Below are 25,940 nucleotides of genomic sequence, written 5' to 3' on the forward strand. Positions count from 1 at the left end.
TCTGGGCTGTGAGCACACACTGCTGGCTCATGTTGAATTTTCATCAACCACCACCCCCAAGCCTTTCTCTGTAGGGCTGCTCTTAGTCACTTCTCTGTCCAACCTGTAGGTGTGCCTGGGATTGCCCTGATGCAAAGAAAGGCTTTGTTGAACTTCATGAGGTTTGCATTGGCCCACCTGTCAAGTCTGTCCAGGTCCCTCTGGATGGCATCCCTGCCCTCCACGTGTCAACTGCACCGCAGAGCTTGGTGTTGTCAGCAGACTTGCCAAGGGTGCACTTGATCCCACTGTCCATGTCTCTGACAAAGATGTTGGACAATATTGGCCCCAGTACTGACTTCTGAGGGACACCACTCGTCACTGGTCTCCACTCGGACCATCGAGCCATTGACTGCAACTCTTTGCCTGAGGCTGTCCAGATAATTCTTTATCCATCCATATATCTGTAACTTGGTGACTGAATATTAATTATAAAAATAACAAGGAAAAAGTTGAATTTTTGTAGTAATGTGTGGAAGATGCAGTCTTATGAACTACATGACAAACTACAGCACTTTGGACGTGGTTTACAGGAAATCCTTTTACACACTCATTAGTGCTTTGGATTGCTTCTATATTGGTGCATTTGTTTTCTCTGGAGCACTGCTGTAACGGTAACAATATGAATTAACTTAGTTTAATTTTTAGTACCTATAGAGGTAAGATGAAATCCTATGCTGAGTAGTACTATCTGTACTTTACAGTGCTAAAGTATTAAAAATTCTATCCAAAATGATCACAAAAGACCTTTTATATGCAAACATCTTTTTTTAAGGCATGCTTTAAAATATATTCAAGTTAATTATGACCTATTTAGAATTTACAGGTGATACTGGGCATTGCCAACAAATGACTAGATTAATTAGCAGCACCTGAAAAAAGGGAAAGTATCTGTTTTTAATGAAGTTTCTGAATTCAAAATGTTTTAAAAATGCTACTATTTCTATAAACAGATGGACTCTTCTCAAGGCATTTGCAACATAAATTCTTTGTAAGCAGTATAGGTATGCAGTAACAGTGCTAAGCATTATAGGGAAAAAGGAACTTCACCTGTCCTTCCAGCCAAATTTGAAAGAAAGCAAAACACTGTATTTCAGTGTTTATGTAACTGTGCTATGATAAAATAGGTATAATGCCATATTCATAGAATTTGGACTCTTGCTTCTAAATAAATTATTTCTATTTTGTGGAAGTGGGTGGGGGTGGGGGTTACCAAGGTTAGAAGTTTGGAAGACCAGCCTTGGCTGAGCATTCCCTGAATTGGAATGCGGACTTCTTTGTGCAAAGAAACTGACTGGCATTACTTCTGTAGGAAAAAAGTTTTGGGGGGCGATAGCTGTTTCTGAAGGGTAGTTCCCCACTGTTGACACTGGCCTGTGATGACCACTTCTCAGTGCAGGCAATCCATGAATAATGCTTATATTGCAATGTGAGGATAATTTTATGTGAATTTTTACCTTCTTTTTGTGGCATTACTGTGGATATCAGTTTTTTTCAATGGAGAAAGGGCAGTAATGCTAAGGTGTTGTATGCAAAAAACAGCTCTTAAGTGAAAGTGTCCATGATTTACAGTGCATATTTAAACTGACCTCAAATATGAAAGGACATAGTGAAGGGGAAAATAGAAGCCAGTGTATTACATGCTTAAGTCTTGATTCTCCATGCACACAAATTAGTGAATTTGTCTATTTCATAAACAAAGAGGCGAGTCAGTCACTTATTTTCTACAGCCTATAGAGTATAGAAATAATTTGAAATTTATCGGTGAAGTAGTACATATAACTAAGGAAAAAGAAAGATTTTGACCTTACTATATAAAAAACTTACTATATAAAAAACTCTCCTTTTTGTGAACAGTTTCTCTGCCACAAACAGCTGCATAGATTGAAGTGAACGCAGTGATTTTTATTTTTTTAAATAGTGTTATTTTGCAGAGTATTCTACAAATTACTTCAGTGTTGAAACTAGAGAAATGAGTAAGGATTTAATATGCCATTATAGTGTAAAATTTTGAGTAAAATAATCCTCAAGGCATTATTTGGAGAGCAAACTGTGATGTGAGATTAGGAAAAGCACTGCAAATAACAGTATCAGATTCACACAGGGACAGAGGAAAAGGAGTAAAAAGCAACTGAAAGTGAAGGAGATACATGAGATGATTTTATTGTTTCCTCAAACCCAAATTGAGTCCATTGGGTGAGTAAGGGTGCACCAAAAGCCAATACAGTATCCATATCTGGTGGAAAATACAGAAATATATGTTCTTCCTTTTTGAAAAAGCACATGGTAGTTTACTTACAGTATTTTTGTAGTAATAGTAGACAGTTACCAGATTATTTTATATGACATCTGTGCAGAGGGAAAGACTGGAATGCAGATAGAGAACGACATTTGTGCTTGTAGAAGGTAACTCTTAGTTCCTTTGTTCTTGAGGAGGGACTGTAGCAAGTGGTAGTGCTGTACCATTTCTGCCTAGATGGAGATTTCAGCTGTGGTTCTTTTTAGCCAATGTTGAGGTGATGCTTTCTGGTCAAAAATAGTGTTCCAGAAGAAGTGGTTTGAGTAACAAATAGCTTTATTTTATTCTATTACCCAATTCTGGAAACTGCATGTATTTCTCCTTATCCTAGTTCATTTCAGAGATAGGAAAAAGAAGATGCTTATGAAGAAGGTTTTTATATCTATATTACTTTAGAAATTCATGTTAACCATGTAATAGAGAAGTTTCTGCTATGCAGCTTTTTGAAAGAATCTAAATTATTAAAAAATTAATTTTATTACCTCAACACAAGCTGCTGTTAATGAAGATGCCATTTTCCAAGCCTAAAATGCTTTGCTTTTTGTGCTGTTTGTTGTCCTTGGCAAAGCATGAAGGATTTTGAAATGGGACAACATGTTTTATCAACCAACATCAAGGTAATCAGATTAATACCTAGTGTCCGTTACTTTTAGTATGCACATATAAACCAACATTGGATAGGATCAGTAAGTAAATGGAGCTTAAGACAATGCATATTTTCAAAAGACAATAAAAAACAGTCTTAGTCATCAGTCCCTTTGATTCAGGACTTTTAATATCAATGAGTAATTAGTGACTCAATATCAATTGGGTAATTAGTGACTTGATGTTGAAATGTATGTATCATGCCTAAAGCATTAGATGCATTTCAGGAAAATTGTAATTATTGGGAATATGTTTTCATGCAAATTACACAAACAGAGGTATATGTATGTTAAAACCAGCAATACAATGTAGGTTAGTTTTATTTCTGATTTACATGTTTGGAGGATGAAGCTTAGGAACTCCTTAAAGTTACAAATATTAGTGAAATAAGAAAGTAATTTGAACACATACCGTATTGCAAAACTTGTCCTAGTCATGTGCAATGTGCAGGCCTGGTAAAAAGCTATTAAGTGCAAAGATCATGAACTTATTTGTATGTACTCTGAGTCTTTTTTTATTTTGTTAGGAAGGTACACACTGGATGAACATTGTAGAACTTCCCTGGTTTTAGAAATAATCTTTAAAACCTTGGTAGTTGGAAGAATCTTTGACAAGCAGAGTTACCAGCAATCCCACATCTCCCAAGAAAATGGCAGAGTGGAGTCATGGAAGCTGCAGTGGTATTAAATAGGAAACGAGTTTAGGTTCAGACTAAAAGATGGGGAGATGGAGGCGCTTGAGACCCAAAACAGAAAAATACCTTTTTCCATCTGGAAAAATAGTTTGTCTACTAATAAATCCGATAAAGAAACAGGATGTCAGAACTAAGAGGCAGCTGTGCAAGCATTGAGGTTGATTAATTAGGGGGAAATTCCACATCACCAGCTTTTCTAGCTGGGGTTAGATCAAGTATTGAGAGAAGTTGTATTAAAGGCAGAGCAACCAGGGACCTGTGCTCATACAGCACATTCTTCTAGGACATGTTGGAATTGAGGTAAGGAATACAGAAGGAGCCAGCAAATGGTGTTGCTCTTAACCATGTGGAATTGTTTAGTGTGTTTCTATTTGAAAACAAAAATGTAGTCCTGGTCTTATATCCAGAAGCTTAATTTCTTACTGAAATAAACTTTCAGTGGAAGGGTGAGAGGAGCCAGGTAGGAGGCCATAAGTGCATATTGTGCCTTCCCAGATGCAGTGATTCCAGAGAAAGCTGTCACTACTGTATTTAGAACTAGAATCCCAGGACCCCTAGAAGAAAAAAGGAAGAAGAGACTGCTACTGAGTAAGCTTCTAAGCAGCTGAGCTCTGTGTCCCTTCTTACTGAGGTTTGGTCAGGTGATCTACAGTAGCAGACCTGTCACTGTTGCTTCTGCAAGCAGTGGGCTGCTGAAAAACCTTGTTTGGTGTTGGTAGATGAAAGTTTTATTGTAGAATTAAATGAAATTTGATAAATTGACTACAGCATACCAAGTTCACTCTGCGACTGTCTTGTGATTTTTATACTCCTCTTTCTTGTTACAGTTCCTGTTTCTGAAGTTTGCTTAGCTGTGACAAAGCGTTCTTTAACATTTCAACTGCAGTTTTGTTGTGACCTACTCTGTCCTTAAGATATTCTTTTTAGATAAAATATTTTGAATCTTTATCGGTCACTTGTCTTTATAGAGTCTTTGTTCTTGAGCTGTACTGAAGGTCCAGTTTCTCCTGCTTTGAAAGAAAGTCTATAGTCTTGATGCTTAATATTGACAAATTCTTCATCTGCTACTCTGTATTAATCTACCTGAAGGATAAAGTGACAATGTTTCTGTTGGCCTTATCCTATAAGTAAATAGTTGTCAAGCTATTGAAGCTCTTAACAGCTTCTTGTTGTGAGGCAGCTTTAGACAATTGCTACATTTTCCCAAATTATCATGCCCAAAATACGGTCATCTTTGGGTGAGAGTTTTTCCTTTCATGTTGCCAGAGTTGCCAATAATAAATAAGCATTTTGCTTTTCTATATTTCTTCTTTGGCAAAGTGTTGATAGCACCAAGCTTGGGACCTTCACTTTTCATGACTGCAGTGGAGAGATACAAGCAACAGAATTTGGCAAGTGCAGACAAAATATTTACCGCTGAGAAAAAAATATTGAGGATTTTTTTTCCTGAGATATAACTTTTACAAATGAATTGAAGATGGGAACAATTTCCTTTGGCATTCTATAGTGGATGATGCTGAAATCTTGTAGTAACTGGTAATGAGAAAATTTTTAAAAACTTAATAACACAGTAATACTAACATAATAGCTTTGACTGCCAAAAATGCGTATCCTAAATCCAATGCTAGTGGGTTTTAATAGTTTCTTCTGATCAGGGCCATTTCCATTTAAGGTGATAAGCCTATTTGATTCTACTTGTTCTTATTTCAAAAGGAGAAAACCAGTGCATGTTTGGTAAGAATACATTGTTGCAGGTGTTTGTTTATATTGTATTTGTACACGTATTAGCAGGTTTGCATGTACTTTCATTCTGCTTTTGTGCAAAATAGAAAATGTATGTCTGTCTTACCTTATGGTAGATAAAAGGTTAGAGCTGTTGTGAACAGTGATGAGAGTTGATGAGAGAGAGTAGGATTTTCTAACCATTCTTGCAATAGTTACATAACTATAATTAGGGTAAAGCAGTTGATAAATTCTGCAGCAGGTTGTAACTTTGCAACTGTTGTAATTATTTCTGTATAAATTGTATCTGGAAAGATCTGTGATGCTGACATTTTAGCATCAGTCATCAGTGGTGACTTGTGAGAAAGTAAAATCTCAGGCAAACTGTTTGCCTAGGGAGTTAATTCTCTAAAGCAAAGTGACTGTGTCACAGGTCCTCCCTCCACACTCATTTCCCTAATGTCCTCTATGGAGAAGGCTTCTTACAATGATTTTTTTTTTCTGATTGTGATCTGTATCTTTTAATAGATCATAAATGAGTTGCACATACAGTGATACTGTTTTTTTAATGTAGATACAAGGTATAAAACTTTCTGAAGTGCCTTTTCAGGAGCTGGCTGTGCAGCCAGGCATGGCATGCACCATAGCTGTGATTCTCTGGAATCACTGGCATTGATGAGAATGCAGTAATTAAATTATTTTGTGTATTGTCTTTGTTTAGACCATGGAAGGGTGTAAATCTTAAAGCTGATAATAAATAATGAGCTTGACTGAGACGATTGTGATTTTATAGGCAACTTGATTAGAAATTTATGCAGAGGGTAAATTAAAAAGTGAATTATGACCTGCAGGGCAATATATTAATTGAATGTTGTGGATAGCCACAAAGTTAGCTCTTGCATGACTTGTGTCCAGGAATCCTAAAAGAATGGATAGTCTTTGACTGAAATAGAGCTTGTGAAAAAGAAAAATCTTAGTATTTGTTTTAGCATAGCTATTTAAGTTTTGAAAGGGGGGTTGAGGTATGGAGTTCTCTTTATTGCACGGCTAGCATGAAGGACTACAGGAAGTGTATTATTAGCCCTTTATGGGACTCCTGCTCATAGACATGAATGTGTTCCAACCTCACTGCACACACTGCTTCCTCAAAAGGAGGTTGGGAGTGGCTGTGGGTTGTGAAGCAATGATCCTGTATGAGCTCATCCTGCTGGTCCCGACTGCCTGAAAACAGTCGAGTGGGTGAACTTTGTATTGGCAGGCTTTGGGCCGGATCAGGTATCATCCCTCATCCCAGAGCTGACACGAAACTAACACAAAGCTGTATCATCTGCTGTAGCTAATTTGACAGAAAGGCAATAATCTGTCCACATCTGATCCCCATTTATTTTGTACAGCTCTGGCTTCCAGAACAATGTATATATAATACAGCCATCATGATGGCCAGAGAGTCCTGTACTGTACAGACACTCTGGTCAGTCATGCCATAAGGATGCAGCAGCTCAGTTTACAACAATTCATCGACTGTTAATCCAATCAGTCTGTTCTGCTAATCAAATCAGTCAGCTCCAGGAGCATGTGGTGGGAGGCTTACATGTTCACTCCCAGGCTAGCCTGAATGGAGCAACATGGAACTGCAGTGAAGATGAACTCTTGGATTTACATGATATCCTAATGTAATTTTTTAGTGATTCCATTTGAACTAAAACTATACAATACTATGATTTTGATATTCTAAATATATGTGCTAAGCTGTTTTTAAAATTTACCTGCTGGTACTAACTGCAGTGAGAAGTACTCTGACCTGGCCTTAAGTCATACTGCTGGAAATTATGTATTTTCTAATAAAATATGTACATTGAAGATTTTAGTGCACATTTTACAGACCTTCAAGTGTATTTTGATATCCTCATCACATGTGTTTTTGAATAACTGTCTTCCCAAAACTACTTTCTCCTTTAAGAAAAGCTTAGTACTTAATGGTTTTTATGTTGTATGCTGCTATATATGAGTTTCTTTTTTAATGTAAAATGCATTTATTTTATTTACAGTAAGAAGTATTAGAATACTGCTTATCATTGACTTCTTCACAATAAGAAGTATTAGAATACTGCTTATCATTGACTTCTTCAAGATTTTAATAAATAGAAGATGTAATCACTCATAAACATTGCTGATTGCTTATGGATGATCATTTAGGTCCCATTTGTATGCGGAAGAGTTTCCAATTTAAGCAAGGATGATTGTTCACTTGTAGAACATACATGTGTGTAACATAAGGCTTGCATGCATTCTAGCTTCTGTCTCTAACTGGGGGAATGACTACAGCAGTAATTTGGCTCAAGTGGAGAAAATCAGTAGAGTGAAGCAGTTGGTGCTGTGACCCTCACCTCTACATATTCTGCTGTGCAGCACTTTTATTTTGGACTAGATTTAGTGGAGCCTCTCAGGATCAAATATCCATGCTACTATGTGTGTTGAAACTGTTCAGAGCTGTTATTTGCTTGGATCTGTGTGTCCCCTTAGGGGTTGAAGCATGACAGATAACACCATTACACTCGTACATTTCCACTTCCAGTTTATATTTCTCCATAAAGAATCCACATCATAGATACCGAAACTGGTCTGTGAAACCATTGCACAGTGAGCAGAATAGTGCAGAGGAGAAAAGGATTTGCTTCTAAATTGCACTTTTGCTCTGAACCAAAACGCTAGTGTAAACATAACGTTCAGCTAACAGAACAAGGCCTTCTATAGTTTACAGACAACAGATAAAGTCAAATAGATTGTATTCTAATAACTTTAAATTAATTTAGCCTGACATGAATGTGAGGACAGAAAGGAACATAATGGGAATGCAAAAAGGATTTATTATAAACAAGGCAGTGCTCATTGAATATTTACATACCCAAGTATGTTTATTTTGCTCATTCTGGTTTTTGTTGCTCCCCACAGCTGTACCTTTAGTTTAATCTCTTTAAATGTTTTGTTAAATTAAAGCATGATCTTTTTATATATATAACATACTTATGTATATACACACACAAACACAGAGAGCATTACACAGAGAGTTTACAAATGTGCCCAAATTGTAATGCTTTGAATTGAGAATGTTCTTTTGAATTTCTTGCTTACTTTTATTGACCTGAACTAAAGATCTTTCATCAGGCATTAAGGATGGGTGTCCTTTTTCTGACAAAGAGGTTACTGGACCTGTCCAGCACATAGGTGTTTGTTGTCCTCTGCTGAAAGGTGCAGTCCTCTTAGATGTGTCAGAACATACCGCAAAAGCAGCTGCTCTCCAAACCAGTTATTTCAGGATGCCTACATTAGCTCAGGTATTCTTAATATGTAAACCAGGTCACTTTGACAGAACTACATTAGGGAATAATTACAGAAGTTGTGCTGTGACAGATGGGGAGGAGCTGTTGTCTCTGAGCACAGGACAGGGAGGAGGAGTTGCAGTGTTGACATTTCCACCTGGTGCAGCTGTAGTCAGACAGCAGTTTAACCTGCAAGCTTATCTTGTTCTTGTCTGTTTGTTTGGGGGTTTTTTGTAGTGTAAATGCAGTATATTTTGCTAATAAAAGCTATTAAAATCCTCGGGGAGAGAAAGCAAGCACAAACGAATTTCACCACATTCATGGAAGGAAGCGAAATTTACCATCTCAGCTGCAGTTGTGGTGTGTGGGATTATAATTTGTGCCTTTCACCCTTGTTGGATTGTACTTCTGAGCAGCTCATTGTTTTTCTGTCAGTTTTTCTGCTGGCTGAGTTTTTGAGCGTCATTGATCAGTATCGCCCAGGTGGGGAAAGTAACAACTTAGTATGCTAAAATAAACTGGGAAATGTTACTTTTTTTGCCACCCAGATAGTTTGCCTGATAACTTTCCCTCACACCTGTTTTATATTTTCTTTTTTTATATAATTTTCCATTTTGTTTTGATTCTTCTACAACACTTGAAAACTAACAATGGATGGCAAATCCTGCAGTACAGAACCTTTTAATTACTAAAAATAAATATTGCCCCATGGCGGAAGGCATAGAATACTGTAGAAATGGTAGTTGTCACCAGTTGTTGCCAGCATTTCTGGTGTGATTATGGCAAAGGATGTGGTCTTGCTCTTCTCCCGCTGGTTAGGGACACTCTGCCAGGTTCTAACTCTCTGAACTAACTTGGCTTAAGATAAGCTCAGCTCCAGGGCAGCAATAACGGGGAGAAACAATACTGCCTGTGTGGATGCTGCCTAGCTGTTCCAACAGGGTAGCCATATCATCAAACCACACCATGACTGATGTGTCAGGAAGTAGGAATGTAGATGTTTTTACCCACCCAGTTACAATCTCTTTTTTCATTTTAATATTTGGGTGTAAATCATTGGTATCTTCTAACATCAGACTTCGAGGTGTCTTGCGTTGTATTTCATGTGAAATCACCACTGTAAAGCAAAGGAGAAATGGATGACTTGGACAAGCTTTCTTTTTCAGTAGAAGAGAAGCACAAGTTTGTAGTCTTTGTTTTTAGCATGAAACAGTTTCAATAAGCCACTAGTTCAGGATGGATATTCCTATTCTTGTTCTGTACTCAAGCTCTGTGTGTATTTTGTAAGCATTCCAGTTTTCTGCTCCCAAATCTGGATGAGAAACACTGTTATCATCAGCAAAAGTATTGAGGCAGAATATTCCTGAGCAGTTTTTCAAGTCCTTCTAGGGGAGTCAGACTAATCAAACCAAAGCAATCCAAAAAGAGTCCCTCAGTAAAGCTCTGAAGCTGCATGATAAATTGCATATCACAGATTAATTGCTATAATTTTTGTGTTATAAATAAAATAAAAAATGTATTCAAGAAGAAATAAAGGGTTAGGAAAAAATCTTTTAATCAAGAAGAGCAATGACAAAATAGGTTTTGTTGCAGGCTTGGACAATACAGCTAAATATAACGGTTTTCTTTATGCATTTCTGTTTGCTCCATAAATCATCAGGTTAAGAATGGATTTTTGCATCTCCTGTTCTAGAGTTCATCTGTTATCTCGGCAAGGTGTCTGGTTTTTTGGGCGAGAGGGATGGCTTCCTGCTTGAAAAGGGCATGCCCTTAATGGGTGGCCTTTCACTATTGAAAGACTGTAGCAGAACTTTGTGCCCAGTAATTGATGCTGTTTGTTACAAAGATTTCCTGTTAGAAAATAAAATTACCTTGCTAGTAGTAGAGATCTTTCTCTGAGAATTGTGTTTTTAAAATCTATTTTAGAAGGTTGAGAGAGGCAGAGAGGATAAGCAAGACTATAGCAGTAACTGCTTTTTTGACAAGATATGAAGTTTGATTCATGAGTTTGGTTTTAGTTTTTAATTTAACATTTCTGGCTTAGTACTTGAAGGTCTTTTTACTCAATCTCCACTAAAAAAATTTTGAAGGCATATTTCTCTACGGTGTCTTTCTTATTTGGAGTTGTGTTTTCTTCTAAGATGTTCTGAAGTAGTTAATGGAAAAAACAAGTTTCCTTTTTCTAGATGCATATTTTTTTAAGTGCAGTAACTTTACTAAAAAGTTAAAGAACTACAATAAAAATAGTTTTAAGGTATTTTAAGATTTTAAATAAACTTTGGACAATTTATATTGCATTTCTCTCTATAAAATGTATTCAACTCTTCAGGTCATAAACAAGGCTAAGGTAGAGCTAGTTTGTGTTTGATTTTTATTTGCGTGTTGTTGATTTGGTTGAGTTTTTTAAGACCTCTGCAAACAGAGCTGTGCAACATTCTATTGACGGGACAGCATAGTAGAACACCTGCAGGTGGTCACATGCAGTTGTTGGGTATGTCCCTATATTGCTGATGAGATTATAATAATAGTAGTCATTTAACCTCACTGTTGAAAACCAGGGAGTACATTATGATAGCATGCCACATGCCAATTGAGGTGCACTCTTAAGAGAATCTGTTGTCAGCAGTGATGTGACTTGGTAATGAATCACATACCATTTATATGTGCACCACACATAGTTGTATTTTCCTTCCATCCTTCTAAACTGTTCTGTAGACATTCCATTTCATTAATGCCACTACAGTAAATGTTACTGTTTCTTCAGAGCTTCTTCTAGGTACGGGTAATCTTGGCTTCTGTGCATCGTCTTTGTTCGGGAAGGGCTGGGAATTAAATTAATAAGTGATAGTCTCAAATTCTGCCTGCTTTTTTTCCTTCGTTTTTAATACCAAAAAGAAGAGAGAGATGGGTAAGAAAGCTGTATTGGTCCCATAACTGAAATGAAGTGGGATGGAGGATTTACCAGAAGAATCAGCCTGGGTAGGAAAAAGGAAATAAAAAGGAGAAATCCTAGAGACTAGCCTTGCGTTTATCTCTCTTTTTTGATAAAAGAATTTCCTTTCTGGAGGATTAGCGTGATTGGCATGAGTTTTGGTCCGAGGCATGAGCCTCTGTCCTTGCAGCTGCTGCTGTCTGCCCTGTCTGCTTTACCCCAGTGCCTGAATTCCTCCAGCCTGTGGGTCCCACATGCAGTTGTAGCATGTGCATACTTAATACTTGTGACATAAATATCATCTCTATTTGCAGATAAGTGAGGCATGGTAATTTGTTCAAGTATGTGTATCAAAAACTCTGGCCAAAATGTTCTCTGTTCTCACAAAAAGCCTCTAAAAAAAAAATCTTCTTGCCCCAATTCCTGAGCTGTTCTATGTTGTCCCTGGTAGCTAAAGGATAGCTCACTGTAAGTAAGAGATTCTCACATATGCCTTATGCTAGGCAAGCAAATTATTCAAACAATATCAAATTGATAAGTTTTGTAGGGTAAACACACTGTATTTATACAGCGTATTTAAACATGACCTCTGTATTCAGAGAGGGAAATCCTATCCCCATTGAAGTTGGTTCAAGAGCTTCACTGGGGCCAGTGCCGATTGTCAGTTTTAATATGTCATATTCAGATTCTTGTGCATGCAAAATACTTAGTGAAGAACAATTTTGGTATTCTAGAACATGTTTTTGAGATGAAAGTAACAATCTGAAGCTTAAAGAGAGGAGTGTCCAGTCAGCAGTGAAAGACTGTAAGCTATAGAGCTACAAGAATATTTTAAAATCTGTCTACACTTAAAAAATTATTTGCATGCAAGTTGCTCCCTTGAGTTGTATGTCTGTCCATGTCTTATGTTTAATTTTCCTTTTTAACAGGTAGAGAGAATTGTTGACAAGAGGAAAAACAAGAAGGGAAAACCAGAGTATTTGGTGCGATGGAAAGGATACGACAGTGACGATGATACTTGGGAGCCAGAACAGCACCTTGTTAATTGTGAGGAATATATACATGAATTTAACAGACGCCACAATGAAAAGCAGAAAGAAAGCACATTAACCAGGACAAACAGGACCTCTCCAAATAATGCCCGAAAACAAATTTCTAGATCTACCAATAGTTCTTTTTCAAAGACATCTTCTAAATCTTTAGTTATGAGTAAAGAACATGAATCAAAAAATAATCAACTTTTTTCTGCTGCACAGAAGTTCCGGAAAAACAATTCACCATCCCTTTCTGGACGGAAAAATATGGACCTTGCAAAATCAGGTATTAAAATCCTAGTGCCCAAAAGTCCAATTAAGAGTCGGACAACAGTTGATGGCTTCCAGAATGAAAGCCCGGATAAAATGGACCATATAGAGCAGGATCAAGACGACTCTGTAGCACCAGAAGTAGCAGCAGAAAAACCGGTGGGAGCTTTATTAGGACCTGGTGCAGAGCGTGCTAGAATGGGGAGCCGACCAAGGATACATCCATTAGTGCCACAATTACCAGTGCCAGTAACAGCCACAATTGCATCAGCATTAACAATAAATGGAAAAGGTAGGTGTGTGAGTTGGTCGGTTTTGTGTTGGTTTGTCATTTGACTGGGGTTTTTTTGCTGCTGAGATGCGAACAAATTACCCACTCTATTTCAGCCATGTTAAGTCTGGAGAACTTCACAACTTTATTTTACATAGCTATATGACTACAAAGCCATTTCGAATTTTGCCAGCTTTTGGTTTCCTCACAGAGATTCATTGGTATTTGTGTTTTCAGAATCACCATAAGATACATCTGTGTTTGCCTTGACGTTGTGTGGTACACCTATTTAGTGTACCATTTCCAGAGATTACATCATTGCTTTAAGTTTATTTAAGTAGGTCAAATTTGGTATGAATATTAGAAACTTTAATTATGGGAACAGATGAATGGTGTGAGCAGGAATTTTTCATAGCAGTTTACATATCTATTTTGCTATTAATATTACCTGGAAAAAAACCTGTGAGAATGATGTTGCTTAAAAAAAACCAGCTGATAAGCTTTGTTTCGGTGAACATTTGAGCCAGTTGTGGAGATACATATGCCTCCTGCCTGGTTTGACATCTGTCTTCATTATATTTTATCAATATTTTGTTGTTTATACCTCATTTGATATTGGGCGCTTATTTAGGAGTGATGCCTGGCTTGCTAATATCTTAGTAGATGACAATTAATTCACTTTGTGCTGTAAAATTTGTGATACCAAAGAAATCCAAACTGCTTTTCTGGGAGGAAGCTGTTCATTTCCCCATCCAGCTGAGACCCTTGTTTAGAACATGTTCCTCATTCTTACGCCCCAAACCTTTGTTCTTCCCTGACAGACCCAGGTAGTTGTGTAGTCACAAGTGTTCTTGTAAGCATGCTTTTAAGGCTAAATTTTCAAGTCGAAATTTGCAAGTAAATACTGCATCCTCAAATAAAATGCAGTGGGTAAGATCTGCAAGTATGCTATTGATGACAGCTTGCTGGAAAAATTGCCTGAAATTTTTCAAGGACTGGGCCTGCCAAAAAACACTTAGATACACTATATAGGGAGAAAAATGTGCTGAAGACTTTGGGAGTGTTTGTATTGGTACCCCACTGTTGTTTGCATTGAAATATTTTGAAAAAGTAGCTGGAGCAGGAAAGGTTGGAAAGCGGTGGACAAGGGAGAAGTATCTGGAGCTGCGGTGTCAGGTCATGGACCAACCCATTTTGCTGCAGATGAACTAGGTAACCATGGTAATGGACACACAGATGCCAGGAATATCTCTTGCTTTGCATGGGCTAAAGAAGGAATATAAATCTCAGAGGATGTAAACAAAGCTGGAAGGGAAGATGCAAGAGATGCCAGAATGTAATTCTCTGTGTAGGTGAGGTAGAGGAGTGCGTTTTTGTGACAATTAATGTGCATTTTGGAGTATGGTGGTGTTTCTAATGTAATGATTGATAAGTGCTGCCATCAGCATGCTGGTTTTTTGCCTTGGGGCATCCAGGAAAAAAAACGGGGACATGAAGGACCTTCTTAGGTAGATCAGATGAAATCATTCCAACCTTTCATTCTGGTATTAGTGGTATGGTGAAGGCCCAGCTACATGGCATCAAGTGGAAGTGGAAAAACCTGCACAGGAGTGGTAGTGACACAGAAGATATTAGCTGAGATGCATTTATCTGTTTCACTGAGGTGTTAAAATTTCTTCAACTGCCACCACTTCCTTCAACTCTTCTTAGGCATTTGCCTGGACAACTAACAATGAAAGCTATCGACTGACTCTAGGGATGATGGCAATATGAGATTTTTCTCACACGTACGTGTTCATGAGATCTTAAGGTCTAGATCAAAAAAAGGAGAGCCAAGGAGATAGTCACAATACGTGCTGGATGGAACATACACAATATGTTCCACCTGCTGTCTGCTGCTGGAGACATAACAGTACATTAACTGAGGCTTTCCTTCTCTGTCCTGATACATCACTACCCATCCCCAAGCTGAGCTGTGCAGTCTGCTGGGAAATGGATGCTAAATAGCATTATTAGGGCTTTGTTGTGCTCACCTGCAACACTTCTGGGCTTAGTATGCAAATCATGCATTATTTCTGTGATGATAAAACTTGGAGGCAAAGTTGCAAAAGAAAAATAATTTCCATTTTTTTCTGACATCTCTCTCTTCCTAGCTTTTCAGAATTTCTTTGACAGATATCTTCCTCGTGGAAGCCCAGGCTTCAACTCAGATGTTATGCATGACCTGAGTGGACCTTTATTTAGGGAGAAGCCAAGAGAAATAGCCCTGTCTCCTAGAGCTCACCTAGCCTTGAAGCTTCTTGAGCTGACACATTGCCTGTCTCTTCATTAAAGATGTGCTCTTCTCCTTGGTGTTTTTGTTTTTAGCTTCACACTGTTATTCATTAAAAAGGTAGTAAATAGATGCTTCCCTCCCCTGCATGGGGCTGTTGCAGTTCAGGATCCTGTTTTGCTCCTTACTCAGGACATTCCTTCTTTCTTAAATGGACACCTCATCACATTTTCAGCACCACCTCAGGATTCATACATCATGAGAGGTATTCATTGCACAGAAACGCATCTTCATATGCACCAGATCTGACATATTAATAATACGGATGATAGATCTGGCATTTGAAGCACTCTTTCCAAACTTCCCACCTCCTCCGCATACACCTTCTGTTAATTTTAAGAGTTCCTACTACCACTTGGAGGATGCTGTCAGGAAGACAAAGGCATATTTTGAGAAATAACTTTTTGCTTGAGGTGGTTTAGGGATTTTTTATCAAGATATTTTTGTTGGTAAACCAAGTTCATCAAAACAGAAATTACTCATTGTAAAGCATAATTTTGAAAGATTCTAGAAAAATACATATTACACTTCAAAAAGCTTTAGTTAACTTTTTAAATTGAAATAGATTTAGATTTTTTGAAGTAATATTGGAAAAATAATTTAAAATTTTAATATGAAAACAGTGTTCCTAATTTTGAGATTATTGCTATGTCTGTTTTTGAGTTGTGTGACTTCTGTTGATTTTTGAGTCCTAGCTCAGGATGGTGAAACTCTTCATTGTTTACTCTGTTCTTTGTTTGTTTTCCCCAGCCTTGCTTTTTCCGGGTTTTTAAGTTTAAATTATAATAAAAGTGGTGATCATCAGCTGTTACTAAAAGCTGATGAAAGCAATCCTGAATTTAGATGAATGAAACAGAAAAACACCATCAAAGAACTGAAATGTTGTGGAAAAGTTTTTAGTGGCACATACAGTCAATGCATATTACTCAAAACTAGGCAAGACAAAAAGCGGCCTCACGTCTAACAATAGGTTTTGATACCTTTAAAGTTTTTGAAAGCTTCCTTCATTAAAATGGCATTAAAAAGTAGCTTTGAAATCTTATTGAAAATGTTTTAGGCATAGTACACTCATAATATCCAGGGAAGTTCTGTTTTAGGAAGGACCATAAACCAGGTGAATACCATTGCTTGGCAAATTCTAGTTGTTTGTTTGGGATTTTTTCTGGTTAACCCTATAGTTGCTGCAGTTTTTATTCAGGTAGCTATGTCCAACATGTGGATGCAATTCAGAATAAATGCCACAAGAAGGGAGATTTTGGGCAGAAAGGCATGCAAAGCTCGAAGTATAAAATGAGGAAGAAAAGCACATCTAGCTGCATATGTTGTTATAATTAGAATAAGGCAGGCTGGTTCTTACATATGGGAAGAGAAGAAATACGAGAAATGCAGTGAATTACATCACTTGTTAGACAGACAAGCACTACCAGTGTTCATGGTGGCATTAGAGCATCTCCCTCCTTGCACGCATTAGTCTAGATGAATAATTTGCAGGAGCAGCAGACTGACAATCCAAAGATGCTTGTGATGTATCACTCTACAAGGAACAAGGGTGTCTGCTGATTTTTCACTTGGATACTGGTGCTATTTTTATCTCAAACCAGTGGTTTTGTCACCAAGAGAAAAGCCAGACATTTAAAAAAAAAAAAAAAGACTGAACTTAAAATTCTCTTTGTTACCTGTTCTCTCCTTTCCCCAAAGCAATTTATGGGATTAAAAAACATAGACTTGGAAAACCAAAAATCCACTCAAACACCAAAGGAAAACAGCGTCTATTTTGTTAAGTGTTTGATAGCTTTAGGCTCAGCAGGAATCAAGTGTAGAAGGGATTATGGAGGCAACTGGAACTGGGTGGAAACGTACATTCTCAATAAGATACCAAGCCAAGCTGAAAGGAGTTCTGTCCCTCCCTGTTCCTTAGGGTGAGGGGAGCTCACACAGTTCCCTCCCAAAATCTCCCAGAATCTCCCAGTTACTTTTTTTCCCCCTCTCCCTGTATGTGCCTGGGTGTTGGACTTTACATGAGGAGCAGTCCACTGTCACCAGTGTAATGGACCACCCTCAAGAGTCCCATGGGAAGAGCACAGCAGTTGACAAAGGTGTGTTGGGTGTGAACCACATATTTGTCCAGGTGGATCACAAGCCATGCATGTAATCCTCTCAGAAAGCAGAATGGAGAGTTACAGTTCATTGCTGTTTGAATTAGAGTGGACAGTACAATTAAAGGAAAGGTGGGATGATGTGTTACAGTTTTTTTGGATTTCTTTTTCACATCCTGGAAGGACAGAAGCAGTTTTGAGCCCTCATTTTGTTTGTTGGCTTTTTGGGATTTTTTTGGTTATGCAGTCAAATGTGATTCAAAATAAAAGAACTTCCTTTTTCAGTGTGTTTGTACGTTGCACTTGGATGGTGGCTTTATCTCTGCTGAGTGATCTGGAAAGCAACCAAGTATTTTATTAGAGCAAACAAAAGCCTATGAAGTGGGTTAAAGTCCTTTGCAAAGCCCTCTTAATTTCTGAAATTACTGGTTAAACTTCTTTGTCAAATGCAGCAATGTGAAATTTTGTATCTTCAGTTGTGTATGCATTTAGCAAATCACTAAGAGTAAAGAGTAAAGCAGTTTTCATTACATCAACCTTAAAGGTACCTTTGGCTTGTTTTTTCTCCAGAAATTTCATTTTGGTCTTATTTCTTAATTCCCATTATTATGTCCCTTATTCGCACTGTGTTGCAACATTTTAACCTAACATCAAATTTGCTTCTGTGTCATTTTCAAGTTCTTCAGATTCTTTAAACTAAAATAATATTCTGAGTTGTTTGGAATTTCTTTTTTATCTGTATTTTCTGGCTTAGTATAAATGCAAAAGTGTTAAGAAGTGTGGTAGACTGGATGGTCTGTGTGGTAGACTGGATGGTCTATGTCGTGGAAAACTGATCTGTTATCCCATACTGTTCTGGTTTCTGTCTCCCCTCTGCCCAACTGCTTGTGCAGTTTATAGTACACGTTATTGTTACTTTACATGGAGTTCCAGGATTGAGAACTTACTGTGAAAATCTCTCATCTTCAGGACCATATTGGTTTATGTCAACGGATTATCATAATAATAAGGATCTAAGTGCAGGGTTTGCTTTAGTTTTCTGAGAACATAAGGCATAACTGACTGTTTTCTTTCTTTTTCTGCCTTCTGCTGTCCTTCACTACTCAGAACAGAGATGCCTCAGTCGGATGTTACATTGGGGTAGGCTTTTGATACAGCTAAGCTAGTGTAAAATGTAGTTACTTTGAAAAAGAGTGGTCCCATTCCTTTTCCTCCCTTCCCCAATTCCAGGTATGGGATATATGTGTCTGTGTGTGTGTGTATATATATATATATATATATATATTTACAGAGAGAAAGAGATGTGGCCTAACCAACTGCTCCTTTAAGGGCAGGCTTATTTTTATCAGCCTTCTGGAAGTGACAGTGAGGGACAGGATGTGTCCCTGGGGAGGGAGACAGACACATACTTTTTCCTCATTTTTATTCTGTCCCTGAAAAACCTTTACAGGAAACTCTGGATTAAACATATTTTTTTTAAAAAGGATAAGAGACTTCTCAATAAATTCTCAGTTTGGACATAAAAAACCTCAACCTAAGTTGATAGAAAAACTCCTCTTATTTTCGCTGGAATTTGTATTACACCTGCAGGCTCACGGGTAAACATAAAGCTCGTAGCTGTGCAGTTCTTCTGACATTACACCAGTTTACACAGACTGAGGGTCTGGAGTCTAAATCTCTCATGATTGACTGCTCAAATGGGCTCACTAATGATCAGCCATCATGTTCTCCTACGGCACATGTGCCAACATGGGACAAAAGTAAATTCTGAGGACAGGTTTGTCACACCTGCTGTGTCAAAACTTAGGAAAGATGAAGCACAATGAAGCAAAGGCTCTGTTTACAGGGCTCACTTTCAACCTACTTTGCATACGTCTACACAGAGAAAATGTGTTGAAGATCAGACTGAATGATAGAACAAAAATGTTGAGGTAGATACTTTTTTTTTCCATCCAACGTTGTCAAAATTCTAGAAGTTCAGAGCAGCTTTTGATAATACAGCAGAAATGTAAAGCGCAATCAGAAATACTCATGCAGTGCCTTTTGGAGTGCCTGGCAGAGGAACCAGCAACTTTTTTTTCTCTTGCTGCTTCAGTTTTTGAAAAAGTTTCATCTCCCATCTCTGCTAAGGCTGTGAAGTGGATGGAATGCATGTTTGCTAAGGCAGTTGCCATTATGAATCTGTGTTCTCTTGAAAAGAAGATTAATCTTAATAGTTTGATACAAAAATCTATTTAAAAAATGGACTAAAATGACCATAATACAGTTTGTGGAAGATTTGCCTAGATCACATTATCTGCCTAAAATAAAGTCAACAAAACATCCTCATATGGAGAGTTACAAGGGGATTAAAGTATCATACAATTAAGAAAAAAACCTGAAATAGTTTGTTTACATCAATGCTTGTGAAAGAAAGAAAGTTGTTAGATTGAGGGACATGCAAAACTAAGATTCAAAAAACAATTTTTTTAAGACTAGCTGCTGGAATAACAGCTGGATACAGCTTTGCATGTTAGAGGTGTTTGCAAAAATATCTTTTTTTTTTTTTTTTTTTTTTTTTTAATATAATGATGACTAATGCAATAACCGGATCCTATATTGCCCTGGAATAACTATACTCCCTACCCAGCTGGAGAAATTTCAGTACTCAAAGTGGCATAATCATGATCCAAAACTGCTGCTTTAGTTATTAATAATAATACAACAAAGCACTGTTATTTAAAAGAAAATAAATACAGAAGCCATATGTTTGTAATACTGTATGCATTTTTCCAAATAAAAAATATCTAAATTATCTGCTGTTTAAACATCTAAATTATCTGTTTATATTATAAACTCACTTAAGAACACACACTAAAATGCATTAGGCCACAAATTATCAAAAAATTGATTGTACTCTAGTAACTCTTAATTTTGCAACCTTAGAATGCATAAAAAAGCTTTTGGTTTTTAGTAAGTATTTGTAATTTAAAATGATTTAAAGTTTATTATGTTTTAGATACCTTTAGGAAACAAAGACAAATCATAAACATTGGCGCTTTGAACTATAATATTCTATATTTGAACACATCTGAAAACTGAGAAGTTCTAAAATTTAATGTGGAAGAAGAGGAGGAAAGAGAGCATCTTACTGTTGTATTCAGAGTTCTTTGAACATCTCAGTGAAACATAGATAAAGAAATACAGACTGTCATCTGTTTTCTTTGAAAATTTTCCTTGAAAGAGGCAACTAAAGAAAGTAAGTAGTTTTGCTTCAAAAGACGGGTAAAAAACTGACTGGAAGGATGGAAAACAGAGTAGGCTTAGTGGTTCATTGTAGTTGTGTCAGAAGATTAACACTGGAATTTGTGTTTATTTATATTTATTAGTGATCTCTTTTTAAAAAGAGATGTTGCAGTGAGCAGCAAAGGTACAAAACTTGCAGAGAAACACTTTATTACTTAAGACATAAGAAAACAGAAACTTCAGAGGGACATATCTAAAGCAGGAGGCTAAGCAAAATGATGAACAGCAGGAAGAGAACTTCAACTGATCATTTTTCTTGCTAGCTCCTAAACAGAATTTTTAGCCTGGAATGCAGATAGGAATACCTGAACACTCTAAGGGCAACTCCAAGAAGACTTGGCCTAATATTGGACTAAAGAGGCTCTCAAGATTTCTCTGTTTGTCACACACATTTGTTATTACACTTCAATCATGCTTGCTGTATAATGAATCCATATGTAACGTGTTGGCTGGCACAGTGTCTTCCATGCATTGGTGCTGCTGTTCCTTGGATTTCAGCTTCGATTCCTGTATTGTTTTTGAGATGGGGTAGAATAAGAGGGAATGGAGTAACTGGCTGGCTGCCTTCTCAGACAAGGCCCCTATGAGATGTGTTCCAGTGCACTTCCAGTGCATACACAGTTGGAGAATCTAGGCCAAGCCATTGATGAAAGCTGGTACAACAGGAACAAAGAGGATATTCAATAATTTGTTAAAAAATCATGTATCTAAAGGAAATACGGAAAAGATGTTGGAGAAGAAACAAATTATAGACATGATGAAATAATGACGAAAGTAATTGGAAATTTCTATTCTGGAACTGAATAAGTTAAGGAGACATCTAAAGAAATCAAAAGGTGTCAAATTCAAAAGAGAAAGATAATAACTTTTGTTATAGCTTCCATTTAGTCCTGAGAACTGTTTGTAAAACATATTTGAGACCAAGAGAAGAAGAGGTAATGGCCATTAAAAAAAAGTCAGCATTTATAAGGATAAGGGAAATAAACAGTATTTATAGGAATCGTATAGTTTTACAGAGAATATAAGTTCTTTTTCTTCAGAATTAAGGAAATGTTTTGCGACATACTTGAAAATTGTAATTCAGTGATTTTTGTACCTTTTTCAACATTGTTGGCCACTATTATTTATGGAATAATTCACTCAACTATTATTTATAGAATTACTTTTATACCGTGCAGACGTTCAGAGATTCTGATCATTGCTCTGATCATTGCAATCTGATCATAGATTCTGATCATTGCAGGATATCAGGATAGGCATTGGAAAAGCAGTGAGAAGGTGGAGCTCTGGTCAGGTTTCTGCTGAGGTCCTTATGTAAAGCACCCTTCCTTTAAAAAAATTGCTTATAGAACTGTGTAAAACAATTATTTTAGAAAAAAAATGCTACAAAGTTCAGATGCTTTAAGTAAAGAATACTGATTGTCATTCATCCTCTTTTGCTTTGGTATAGTCAGCTCAAAACCCACTCCAGTGTAAACAGATTTGTTGTGTTCTCCCTTCATCCTTTGGTTTTCTGGACAGATTTCAAATTCGATGGGCACTTCCAAGAAATACAGGAATGAGTTGAAACCAACAGTAAATGCAAAGCTAATGCTTATTTTATTGAGCATAACTTTTTATTGACAGAGCTAATTTAAAAACAATTTTCAGCAAGTGGAAAGAATAGCCTGTCAGGGCTTCTCTTAAAGTTGGTGATTGTGTGAAGATGTATTTGTGGCAGTTTGGGGCAACACCCTTTCAGCAAGGAGTTCAAAGATAGTGGTTTTCTTCTTATATTAGTACAAGCTGGCGAACTCAAGATGGCAATAATGGGTATTTCAAACAATTTACTGTGTGGTTTGTGATTTTCTGTTTCAACTTCTGAATACAAAGGATGACAGATTATTCTGTGTTCTTTAGAGAATCGTCTTTTTTTACCTTCTGTGAGTGTGTAGGCAATTAGCTTGAAAAACTTTTTTAAATATTTAAAAGTTTATTCAAAACACAAGTTACATCTTTGAGTGGGACATTTTATTTTCTTGTTTCTTTGCTTTGCACATTGACAATGCTTTTTGTTCCATTAGCTTTATTGGGTGCTGTATAGTCAGTCAGGTTGGGGATGTGTTTTTAGAAATGACCTTTCTGAGCACAAACAGTGGAGCAGCAAAAAAACTTCTTCAAATATGTGAGAGAGAGGAAAAAAAAAGAAATTTAAGTGTTTCTTACCCCATGTCCTTGTGGGAAGTGTGAAGTTTTCCATTTAAAAAATGCTAAAAGGTTAACAAATCAGAAATCTTACCATTAATAAAAAAGATCTTGTGTAATAACTGTACAGCAAGAGGATGGGTTTTCTCCAATGATCATGTAGTACAACACTGTAATGATAGTAAGTGAAGGGCCTTCCCAAGCTCTGGGTCAGGAGCCAGGGCCTATTTTGGAAGAAATACTCTGAAATTAGGGTTTTCTGAACTTGATTTAGTTTCTGTTCTTAAGAATCAGAGGAAATGTTTATTTCAAAGATTTTCTTTCTCTTTCTGGAGTGCTAAATTCAACGGCCCTTTAGATGGTGTAGAGAAAATGTAAAAGTAGCAAGCGTATTATATTTAATCATCTTTGAAAGCAATGGGTAAAACTATTCAAGCATGAGTGGCTTTAAGAAACATGACAAATCAATACTATGCTTTTTTCTTTTCTTCCAGCAAGTGGTTTAGATAACTGTTATGTTTGTTGACCTCATGGGAAAGTGCTTATGCTTTGCAGTTTTGAAAACCAGATTTCTTTTTGCATTTCCAAATACAGATCTAACATAGCTAACATTAAAGATTGAGCACTAAGTCTTCTGATAAAGTAATACAAGCCAAAACTAATCAGTATACCTCACTGATTTTTATTTTTCAGCTTGCTGTGAAACTTTGAGGAAGAAAATGGACTTGTTACAGTGATATGTTAAGATATGTTGTTCTTAAGTTCTTTCTTATCTAGTATTGAGTTTTACTCTGGCACAACGGTCATCTTTAAGAAATCATTATTCCTGTTGTATATCTTGTCACAGTTAGAGTCTCCCTGTTACTGTTTTGTTGGCATAGTCCAGTTTGAAGTGCCATAATTTAATAAGGTATATAAGTAGATTAGTGATTGATGCATGACATGTTAAGGAGCACTCCATTCTCTATTAGATATTTTAGGCATATCAGTAATACACAATTTTAAAAACAGTACAAAATCTAGATTCTTTTCAGTTAAAATGTAATATGAAGAAATTCTTACCCCACTATTGTGTATTATAAATTACAAACCAGTAGGGTAATGTAGTACAAATAGGGCAAATATTTACATATGTTCCAGTTAAAAAGGTTGAGAGTAATACTAAATAAATTTATTTTAGGATAAAACTGTCAATCAGTGGGTCTGTAGTTGACCTGACATTAACATCTCTACACTTTTCCTTCTGTAATTTTGGCTAATATTTTAGTATTTAACCAATGTCAATATTAGCTATACTATGATATTTTAGCAACTTAGTCAAACTCAATGATGACATTTTCAAACATTTTAGTCTTTTGTGTGTCAGGTTTTTTTAATATACTTAAATATTATCCTATCTTTCTCTTATAAGTACTTCATATACTCTTTGGATAGCCCTTATGCTGAGACAATTTTAGATTCTCCTTCTGCACTGCTGTGAGTTTGGTAGGACTGTGTCAGGGCCTAGGGAAGGCCCTTGGGGAGGCTATTGGAGCCTTTGGATGAAAACTGAGATACTCTGGCATCCCTGGCAATCCTCAGCAGTTAAAGAGGATTTCTGTTGGTTGCAGGGTGATATGAACTGTTATATGATCGTTGTGTGCTTTTACAGACTTTGTTTATAGGTCAGTGAGTTCCTTGGTATCTGTCCAGTTTTCACACTCTTGTAATTCTGCTCTAATTGTACTGCGGCTTCATTTGGCAGTAAAATGATTTTGTAGGGGGTGAGGTAAGGTAGGCAAATCGGTTTGGTCTTATTTTTTTTTAAATTTAGATTTTGCAGAATTTGCTGTGAAATCCTAGTGTTTGTTGTACCTCAAATCAGTCTTGTTCACATCTGTTAGATACTCTGAAATGACTGAACAGAACAAATCAGCAAATGAAATGCAATACTACATTGTAACATCTCTGCTAGTAATATCCTTGGCTTCACTGATCAAAATATTGTGGAGTCTGGGGTCCTGCTGAACACATTGAAGGTTAGTACTAAGACAGAGGTTTTCAATTTTAGAAGAGGAAACTTCAGTTAGCTCAGAGCTCGACTGGGAAGGGTTCTGTGGAAAGCTTCCATGGAGAATAAAGGAGCCAGCAAGTACTGGGAGGTTTTCAAGAACGCTTTCCTGGAAACACAAACACCATTCATGCCCTTTAAACATGAGGGAAGTAGGGAGAGATGCCCTTAGTTTAACTGTGAGCTTCTGAGTCTGCTCAAAGCCAGAAGAGAAGCATACCATAGATGGAAAAGCAAACACCCAGTGAGAACTACAAGGGCATTGACAGGGTGTGCAGAGGTGCAGCTTGACAAGCAAAAGTTCAGTTCAGATTGAAAGTGGCCCGAGATGTCAAAAACTACAAGAAAAGGTTCTTTAGGTATGGAAACAACAAGCAGAAACAGAAGGAAAATACTGGCCTGCTGTTAAACAGAAGTGAACAGTCACCAACAGTGCTGGAAAGGCAGAGAGGTTCTCAATACTTTCTTCTCCAACTTTACCGGCACTGCTGGGCCCCCAGCCTTGGGAACCAAAATCCAAGTGGATGCAAACACAGACCCTCTGTTAGCGAAGGAAGAGTTGGTGTGTGACCTGTCACAGAGGCTCGACCCACACACACCAATGAACCCTGTCACTGTCCAACCGAGGTGTTAGGAGAGCTGCTGACATCACCGCCAGGCTGCTCCTCCATAATTTTAGAGAAGTCATGTGTATCAGGGATATCCCAGAAGACTAGAAGAAGGCTGATGTCACCCCTATCTACAAGAAGGGCTTAGGGGAGGATCCA

General features: G+C 37.1%; 1 protein-coding gene across 4 annotated transcripts in view; it reads left to right on the plus strand.

Moving 5' to 3' along the window:
* CDYL (chromodomain Y like) overlaps nt 1-25,940 on the plus strand; it is a 106,165-nt gene that overhangs the window by 34,802 nt on the left and 45,423 nt on the right. For 3 of the 4 annotated variants that reach the window (XM_039386557.1, XM_027734053.2, XM_039386558.1), the window contains exon 2: nt 12,581-13,247. The exons of the other annotated variant lie outside the window; for it this stretch is intronic. In XM_039386557.1, coding sequence (XP_039242491.1) covers nt 12,581-13,247 — 667 coding nt within the window. The remainder of the gene's footprint in view (nt 1-12,580; nt 13,248-25,940) is intronic. 4 annotated transcript variants of the gene reach the window in all.

This window comes from Pipra filicauda, unplaced genomic scaffold, assembly GCF_003945595.2.
Source record: "Pipra filicauda isolate LSUMZ 115617 unplaced genomic scaffold, ASM394559v2 scaffold48_size3843733_pilon, whole genome shotgun sequence".
Classification (NCBI taxonomy): domain Eukaryota; kingdom Metazoa; phylum Chordata; class Aves; order Passeriformes; family Pipridae; genus Pipra; species Pipra filicauda.